Raw genomic sequence first — 9,945 nt, 5'->3', positions numbered from 1 at the left:
CAGGAATTTAATACGTTTTCAATGAAGGGAGTCTTTAAAGTCAACTTCAAATCACATTTCAGGCCACAATCTCTGAAATGTTTTCCACTAAACCATGAGATGTGCTCTCCTTCCACATTTGAGTTAGTCAGCCAGATTCAAATACCACAATTTATATTTCAAATTGATTTGTGACAGTTTTGAAAGGCATATCAGAAGAATTTGCTATTTATTTGGAAAGAATTTGGAAATAAATTCATAATCTGATTTACTTTATTTACTTGTACGTCAAAGTCTTGATTCAAAGAATTAGCAGAAGAGTCAAGCAGATCAACTGCTTGTTTTCCTCCAGTCTGTGAAATCTTGCAGATGCCGTTAGGAGCACTGACGACACAGAGGAACATGATTATTTTCATGTTACCTGTTTCATGTACTACTGTCACGATATAGCAACCATTTTATAAAAATCACTTTTTTGGCTTGAGGGCCAGCTCTACAAACGCAAAAGTCATTCATTGACTGACTGAATGACTGACTGAGTGACTGACTGAGTGACTGACTGACTGACTGAGTGATGAAGTTACAGGATTGGTCGACCGACTGTTGGAGTTTCCTCATTGGTCGTTGCTCTTTCAAAATGAAAAGGCGGAGAACAGTTCTGTGTTTACGTTTCCTGGGGAGCGTGTCAGTGGTTCAATGTAACATTACATAGTGCTGTTGTTGTGCATGTGCTGTTGTTTATGTTCGTTAAAGTTACGTTAAGTTGTTGCTTCGTATTGTGTTACCGTGCATTCACACCAAGCGCGAAGCAACTTTTTGCCTCACTTTCTTCCATTTCCTCCATCAGCCATGGAAGAAATAACCACTGTTGCTGCTTTGTACATGTTGGTGAAGTCACGGATATGTCAGAAAAGCAAACGCCGTTGTGTCTGGGTTCATAACATCACCCGGCGGAGAGCTGTATTCACATAAAGCGCCACTGAACTGACTGTATCTATCAGCCACACGTCGCTACTGCGGTATGAACAGAAAAAATATTTTAAAGATTAATCAACAGTGAAAATAATCGTTAGTTTCAGCCCTAACTCTCCGCATCGTTCCTCTCCTCAAATATTGTGTCCACTAATTGATCATTAATGTTTGATTCATTGACTGAAATTGACTTTATTGATCTGTGTTTCCAGATGGATTTCATCTCTCCGTGTTCCACCAGAAGTGAGAACAGTGATGGTTCCTCCTGCAGCCACACAGATGGTCAGTTCTGTCACTCCTGTATATATACAGTATATATATAATCAGGAGCTGTCTCACTTTTCATTTGACCAGTTTCTGTTTTAATATGATTCATTTCTGATGGCGTGTTTGTACTTAAATACTTTCTCTTTTAATGTTACTATTCTTCTTTGATTTGACCAATTTTTCCTTTTTAAATATGACTATTCTTAATTAATATCACAAATTTGTCTTTTAATATACTGTAATTTAAAGTAACTTGCCGCTCCTCTGAAAAACTCTTGCGTTTCACTCTCAGCTTTCTGCTTTCTCCTTTAACCCTTTAAAAACGGACCTCTGTTTGCATTATTCTGTTTAAATTGATGTAAAATAAAAACCATAATAGGTAGAGCGTTCATTCTTTTTCCAGCGGAAAGCTAAGGCTGCCGTCCTTCGAGTCATCATGTTGAATGCTCGTGATGACGTAATTACGTTACATATGGGACAAAACGCAGTGACAATGCGCGGTGGTGCCAGATTTCCCCGTAGATCGCTGTTTGCATGATGCCTTTTAAATCCATTCCATTCATTGTTTTTGCAGTGGAAAGCTAAGGCTTCTGTCTTTTGCAACATCATGTTGTATGCTTGTGATGACGTCATTACGTTACGTTACATGCGTAACAAAACTATCAAACCGCCTTTGCAGTTGTTCTGCCTATAAAAATTGTGTTCATGTTTCTACATTTAGAAATCTTTTGGATCAATATGTTTTGTTTGTTTATTTAGTAACATTTTATGTTAAAAACATCAGATTTTTGTGTCTTTTGTTTATTTATGACACAATTTCTTTACTTTTGTCAATTATTATAGTTTATTGGCTGACATAACCTTTTAGCTTAGGTTGTAGGCCTACAGCTCTTAGGGATATAAAGCAATTTAAGATACTCCTAATGACATCACAATAAGAAAAACTACCAATTTAGGGACTGGTGGACCATTTCTATTGCAGTTCAAATGGTTAATGTAACTAGATTTTGTCTACATTCTCTTTTAAAATGACCCCCTCTGGCCAACAAACTAATGTTGTCTGTTTCTTTTCTCGCAGATTCCAGCAGCAGTAAACCGTCACTCATTTCCAGTTTGGACTGTTTGTCCAGCATCGTAGAGCGGATCAGCACAGATCCAGCTGTGGCCCCTCCGGGTGACAGCGTAGTCCCCCGGGGCCCCGAATCCCCTCAGAACAGCCCTGCGGGCTCCAGTTCCTTTGCTGAGCCCAACAGCATCTACGAGCCGCTCTGAACCTGACGGAGCCGACGACTCCTATTCCACAAAACGCCAAAAAACAACAACTTTATTTTCCTGAAGTTTGAGTCCAGTTTTGAACATTTGAAGACGGCTGGCACATTTTCCTGACTGACTTCTGCTGCAGATACAGTTTATAACTGAGGACCATTTTATACATCTGTATATAAGAGCTGCTTGTTCATACCACACACACACACACACACACACACACACACACACACACACACTAAAGGAATGCTGCGATTGTTGTGTCATATGTTTCTATATAATATTTATGAGTGAATGACATTTTAATAAAGAAATATTTATATTCAGTAAAATCCTTCAATGGCTTTCATTTAGTCTAAATGACAGATAGGTGAACAGACAGACAGGTGAACAGACAGACAGGTGGACTGACAGACAGGTGAACAGACAGACAGGTAAACAGACAGACATGTGGACAGACAGACAGGTAAACAGACAGACAAGTAAAGAGACGGACAAGTAAAGAGACGGACAAGTAAACAGGCAGACAGGTGAACAGACAGACAGGTAAACAGACAGACAAGTAAAGAGACGGACAAGTAAACAGGCAGACAAGTGAACAGACAGACAGACAGACAGGTGAACAGACAGACAAGTAAACAGGCAGACAGGTAAACAGACAGACAGGTGAACAGACAGACAGGTAAACAGACAGATAGGTAAACAGACAGACAGGTAAACAGATAGAGAGGTGAACAGACAGACAGGTTAACAGATAGAGAGGTGAACAGACAGACAGGTAAACAGACAGGTGAACAGACAGACAGGTGAACAGACAGACAAGTAAACAGGCAGACAGGTAAACAGACAGACAGGTGAACAGACAGACAGGTGAACAGGCAGACAGGTAAACAGACAGACAGGTGAACAGACAGACAGGTGAACAGACAGACAGGTAAACAGACAGATAGGTAAACAGACAGACAGGTAAACAGACAGACAGGTTAACAGACAGACAAGTAAACAGGCTGACAGGTGAACAGACAGACAGGTGAACAGACAGACAGGTAAACAGACAGACAGGTTAACAGATAGAGAGGTGAACAGACAGACAGGTAAACAGACAGGTGAACAGACAGACAGGTGAACAGGCAGACAGGTGAACAAACAGACACGTGAACAGACAGACAGGTAAACAAACAGACAGGTGAACAGACAGACACGTGAACAGACAGACAGGTGAACAGACAGACAGGTGAACAGGCAGACAGGTGAACAGACAGACAGGTGAACAGACAGACAGGTGAACAGGCAGACAGGTGAACAGACAGACAGGTGAACAGGCAGATAGGTGAACAGGCAGACAGGTGAACAGACAGACACGTGAACAGACAGACAGGTGAACAGACAGACAGTTGAACATTTACTTTGATGGGACTTGAAATGTAGTGAAGTAGGCTTGTAATAAAAAAGTACTCATGTACACGTAAAATTACTGTTTTTAAAGGATACCTTTAAAAAGTAGAAGTACACTAAACCGTGTACTACAAAGACTGTGATTATGTTACTTTCACCCCTGATTTGTGCAATTGACTGCAAAACATTTTAGAAGTAGACTGTTAATATGGAATTGCATGTAGGCTGAACAATATGGAGGACGGAACCTGCCAAAATAAAAAAAATAAATGAATAAATAAATAAATGACTGAATATATAAATAATGTCATTAAGTGTAGCAAATAATAATTATTAAATACATGTAGCCATTAATTAATTTATCAAATGTGACAGAACTTGATATTTCTGTTTTAATTTGCTTCTTTGTTTATTTTTGTATTAATTCCATTATATATTTAGTCTTTGGTTTAATTTTCCCTTTTGTTTATGTATTTATATTTATTAATTTTTAGATGCATTTTTTTCATTTATTTTATATTTATTTTTAAATGCATGTATTTATTTATGTATTGGTGCATTTATTTATTTATTTATGCACGATTTTCCCTTTGCATTTCATGCAGAAAAACTGCACCAAATAAATAAATACATGCAAAAATACATAAATAAATACATGCATAAAGAATAAATACATAAATGTGTACAGAAAATAAATCAAAAATAATTACAAAGATTAATGCAAAAATACATAAATAAATACATGCATTTAAGAATAAATTAAAAAAAATAATAAAGAAAATAAATCAAAAATAATTACAAAGATTAATGCATAAAATAAATACACAAATACATAAAAGGGAAAAATAAACCAGAGAGTAAAGAAACAAGGGAATTATTACAAAGATAAATAAAGAAGTAAATTGAAACAGAAATATCAATTTATGACACATTCTTTTTTATCAATTAATTGATTAATGGCTACATTTATTTTTAATATTATTTTTGCTACATTTAATGATAGATTTATTTATTTATCAAGTCATTTATTTATTATCATTCGTTTATTTTTGGCAGGTCCTGTCCTCAAATAGTAGGCTATTTTTTAAAATATCATTCCTTTCAGATGCAGGTTTGTTAAACAGTCAAAAAATACAATTTAACAGCACGAATCTACTGTTTATTCACAGGAAGCTAATCAATTAGATCGATCAAACAGATGATTGATTGATACACACATGCAGGCTGGAGGATCCATAATTCTGGCATTTTATTGTCTGAATCTTTTTTTTTTTTTACACAAACACAGTGATGACATTTTTAAAATGTCTTTATTATTAGAGCTAAATTCATCCAGAAAACAATGGAGCAAACACTAAGACGTCCAGATGTCCCGGAGCTCCGTTGTCTCCGGGGTCTGGAGCCGCTGTTGTAGCTGAGTGGAGGCGCCTCCTGTCCGGGCTGTCCATCACTCAGCAGCCGCTCACTTCCTGCGGCGGGAGGCGGCTCCCTTCTTGCTGCTGCAAAACGCAAAGTGCAAAAACAGAGTCAGATGAGCACAGTGATCCTTTATAGTGGCTTTTAGTTGAATAGTACAGATGTATAGATACAAATATTCAATGTGTAACAGAAGAGAGCACCGGATGAGAAATAAACAAACTACTAGACCAATTTGTTAAGCTACATCGCCCTCTAGTGTCCAAACAGAGACCGACTAGTTATGGACCTGCAATGGGTTTATATTTAATATGACATTATTAGTAATGTATAAATAACAACAATTATTATTACAAATTAAATCTTCCTAAATTCAGCCATAATCATTATTACACCATAACAATGTGATGTCAAATTGAAGGCGGACTTTGTGAGAGAAAAAGTAAAAATAAACAAGTAAATAAATAAGAATATTCAGTGGTGAAATGAAACTACTAGTTACTAGTACAAGTACTGTACTTAAGTACAATTTTGAGGTAACCTACTTGTACTTTACTTCAGTATTGCCATTTTATGCAACTTTATACTTCTACTTCTACTCCACTACATTTCAGAAGGAAATGTTGTATTTTGTGATGAAGTGATGAACATATTAATGAATCAATAACTATAATCCAGTAATATAATATATATTATTCTGAAATGGCTGCAGTATTGCTATTTTTACTTGAGTAAAAGATCTACATACTTCTTTTGTCTATGGAGTCATAGGAGTGCCATAAAAAAGAAAAGATTTGTAAAACAATAAGAAAATACATGTGGAAATATAAAGAGAAATAAATAAAAGAATAAACAAAGATGGCAATATAAAGACAATATGATATAAAAGAATAATTATAAGCTTAAAATGTAATTATTAATTTATTTTTGTATATATTCATTTCTGCATTTTTATATATATATTATATATTATATATTTTTATATATTTATATATATGATATATATATATATATATTTTATTTTACATTAAATTACTCTAATTTATTTAAAATAGAGTAAATATCTGTGCAGCCTGGGCAGGAAGGCCTCCCAAAGCCAGTTGATTGACTGCTTGGCCCTTCAAGGAATAGTAAAAGCAATAAGGAAAAGAACAAGGAAAAGCAAAGGGATGAAAATAATGATAATAAATGACAGTATATAAAACTAAATAAATATTTTTTTGTAATTACATGCATACAGAACAAAATACAAAAATAAATGCAAAAATAAATAAATAAATATATATTTTTATATATATATTAATAAATAAATAAAAACAGAAATAAATTAACAAATAAATGTGAAAATAAATGCAAATGCTGATAATTATTCTTTTATATTTAGTTTTTTGCTTAATATTTCCACATTTCTTTATTAATTAATTTATTCCTCTTTATATTTCCACATTCATTTCTTATTCTTTTACAGTTTTATTCTTTTTATGGCACTCCTATAACTCCATAATTGTTGAATAAACATAAAGGACATACAAATGGTTATATTAAATATATTATGTTCAAGATTTATTAGTATATCTTTTATTTTTGTATTCAATTTTTTTCATAGTTTCAACATCACACAAAGAGTGTCTAAATTTGGATTTAGATGTTTGATTGTTTTGTCATTTTTTCAGTGTGAACATGCTGAATGTGACAGAATAAATATCTAGTATGTAGGGATGCAGAGTTTCTTTGATTGTCTGTGAATGCTTGGTGTTTTTATTGAGTGACTTACTGTTTCTGCAGCTCATCGATGCGGTTTCTGAGAGAGATCACCTGGAAGACAAACAGCTGTGTTTGAAGCAGACACAGTAGATATCTAACCGGCACAGGACTTCAGGACTTTCAGATTCTCTGTTTAAAGCTGCAACATACAACCCTTGCCTAAAACTGAGTAATAGGGAGAGAAATGTGGTCTGATTTTACCAGTACAGAGTGTCAATGTGAGATTTACACAAAAAGGACAAACACGAGCATATTCTTCCTTTTCTTATCCTTGGTCCAACAACAGTAGTAAACTGAAGGCTAACCCCAACAACTAAAGTCATTTCAGTAATGATAACAGTAACAACTACAATGGCACTTGGAGAGCGCAGACCTACGTCAAGATGCCCGAGTACGATTGCCCCCCCTCTCCATGCAGCTTGCGCCCTCTTCCACGTGTATTGTTGTTTATGTTGAGATCAGCTGTATGTAGCGGAGCATCGTAAAACACTTCATTCAAAATGGACAGAAACTAAATCAAATTAAAACTGTCGTCGTTACTCTTTCCAACAATCACCAAGTGTGCTTTGGTCCAACTCAACTGGAATTTCACCGAGTTTAATGTGAAAAAACGCAGAATCTACAGGTGCCCCCCCCCTCCCTCCACCCCTCCGCTCTCTCTCTGTCCCTCTGCAGGCAGAAGGAAAGAGGCTGGGTGACGCATCATGAACGCGTCATCAGTTACACTGCGCATGTCCTAAAGCCTGAGGTGTTGTGATGTATTAGATGTATAAAAAAAAATTCATGAAGCCAGATCATGATCCGGATCACCACCAATATCTAATGGATTGTTCATTGTGCAACATCCCACCCCTCCAAAAAATGTCATTCAAATCCATCACAGACTTTTGGAGTAATCCTCAAAACGGACAAACCAACAAACCAACAAACAAACTAACAAACAAACCAACAAACCAACAAACAAACCAACAAACAAACTAACAAACAAACCAACAAACCAACAAACAAACTAAGGGTTTGGTCTTAGGGGAGGTAATAACAGTAATTTCCATTTTTCTTACTGTTTTGACCACATATCATTATTTAAATAACAAAAGAAGTGATCCTGTGTGTTACCTGAAATACTCTAGAAAGCACTTTTGATACACAACTAAATATGAACTTGAATGTAAACATTAGCATAGCAATGTGTAGAAAACAGATATGATTTTGACCTCTCATCATGGACCAGGGCAGGCTGGTCTCTTACACTGTTCGCTGTGTAATTCGTGTGTGTCCAACAAAAACAATTTGTGTGTAATTCACGTAATTGTGAACCAGGAACTATAAAGAGCAGCAAAAAGGTCGCGGTGTATGGGTGGATCAAAAAATAACAGACTGAAAAGAAAAGAAAACTTCAGAAGTAGTTTTACAATTTTTACATTTTAGTCTTTGATGTTTTATTGTCTGTATTAAAATGAGTTGGTCTGACAATAAAGTTCTTTATACTACAAGTGTTGTTGGAATTTTGACCTCTTCAGACTTTTTCCATTCCACATGCATCCTGGAAAAAGTTGAAGTTGTGCCAGAAACCAAACTCTGCTTCTCTTGTATACTGTAAGTGGGCCGAGCTATCCGTCCCACTGGAGGAGAAACATCCACATACAAGAGTGTGTTGCAGCATTTCCTCACTGACCTCATATCTCTGTCTCTTGAGCTTGTCACAGTGGTCGTATTTAATTTCCTCCAGGCTGTGCAGCCATTCCCACAGCTCCTTCGCCTTTTCCCTGACAAACACAACCCAGGAACCAATGAACAATCTTCTGCAGCAGCTGAAAATGACATGTCGCTTCCTGCAAGTGAGTCTGAGTCCTAAACTTGTTTACATTTTGGCAAACTGGCCCCATTAATAGTATGCCAAATTAGTTATTAGCTGTTCCTGTTTGCAGTGCACCCATGGATGTACAGACAACTATCACTAAGATTACTTTGATACTGAAGAAAACTTCAAAATGTGATGTCTCTCAGGCAAGTCCTGGAGTTGCATGGGGTGTATTGTTTATTGGTGTCAAATTATTTTTAAAAATGAGTTTGTGGTGAATGATTAAGAAATATTTTCCAGGTGTGCTCATGTGTAGTTGTTGGGTTGTTTAGTGTTTATTTATCTGCTCCTCAAATCATGATTGTACCCCAAAACACAATGACTGACGGACACTCTCTGTGTTGTCACTGCTGTATAATCTAGACTGTGACTCGTTGCTTCGTCCTATGGGTTACCTCAGTTTGTCCTCGCTGAAACCGTCAACGCTCAGGGGTTTGCATCTGTCTGCCATGATCTTCTTCTTCTTTTCTCTTTCAGTCTGTTTCTTGCCTCTCTTCTGCTCAACCTGGAAAAATCTGACCAGCTTAATGTTGCTTCTTGTTTTGCAGGAGGTTGAAGCAACAATTTGAAATCACAACAACGACAAAGAAAAGAAACAAAAGAAATGAAAACTACCTTCTGCAGGTGGCTGCTGTAGCCTGATCCCATGCTGCTCAACGCTATCTTCTTCTTGGATTCATCCTCAGCCTTTCTGTGGGCGTCAGCGTCCTCCTTTCTCTGCCGCTCAGCCTGTACAATTTATTTCAAAATATCACAATTCGACAGCATGACGAGCGGAAAGACAACCACTTGGGTGTTAACTGGTTTTATTTTTTCATTTTTGCCACTTCTGTCCATACAAAGTTTAAAGAGTAACTTAACAGCATCTGAAAATGTTGTTTTTGCGCCAGTGATTGAACTTATCACATTGTTGCTGTGATGTAGATATGTACTCAGTGCACTCTGACATCACTGCTAGGTGTGGTGAGATGTGCAGCATAGAAGTAGGGTCTTTCCCATTTGTTCTTTTATACGGCTTGACTCCT

General features: G+C 36.4%; 2 protein-coding genes across 10 annotated transcripts in view; one reads left to right on the top strand and one right to left on the bottom strand.

Annotated features, from left to right (window-relative positions):
- LOC119504142 (myoblast determination protein 1 homolog) overlaps positions 1-2,810 on the top strand; it is a 3,641-nt gene extending 831 nt beyond the window's left edge. Inside the window, exons 2-3 of the mRNA XM_037796234.1 lie at positions 1,164-1,233; positions 2,297-2,810. Coding sequence (XP_037652162.1) covers positions 1,164-1,233; positions 2,297-2,490 — 264 coding nt within the window. The 3' untranslated portion in view covers positions 2,491-2,810. The remainder of the gene's footprint in view (positions 1-1,163; positions 1,234-2,296) is intronic.
- A 2,213-nt stretch (positions 2,811-5,023) lies between these two features.
- LOC119504096 (troponin T, fast skeletal muscle isoforms-like) overlaps positions 5,024-9,945 on the bottom strand; it is a 29,701-nt gene continuing 24,779 nt past the window's right edge. For all 9 annotated transcript variants that reach the window (XM_037796174.1, XM_037796156.1, XM_037796183.1 and 6 more), the window contains 5 exons: positions 9,536-9,649; positions 9,316-9,425; positions 8,735-8,825; positions 7,070-7,110; positions 5,024-5,378 (listed from right to left, as the gene is read on the bottom strand). In XM_037796174.1, the coding sequence (XP_037652102.1) occupies positions 5,342-5,378; positions 7,070-7,110; positions 8,735-8,825; positions 9,316-9,425; positions 9,536-9,649 (393 nt within the window). In that variant the 3' untranslated portion in view covers positions 5,024-5,341. The remainder of the gene's footprint in view (positions 5,379-7,069; positions 7,111-8,734; positions 8,826-9,315; positions 9,426-9,535; positions 9,650-9,945) is intronic.

The sequence above is a fragment of the Sebastes umbrosus genome, chromosome 2, assembly GCF_015220745.1.
Source record: "Sebastes umbrosus isolate fSebUmb1 chromosome 2, fSebUmb1.pri, whole genome shotgun sequence".
NCBI lineage: Eukaryota > Metazoa > Chordata > Actinopteri > Perciformes > Sebastidae > Sebastes > Sebastes umbrosus.
The sequence above is the reverse complement of the archived record's forward strand: the minus strand, read 5'-3'. Positions and strand labels throughout refer to the sequence as shown.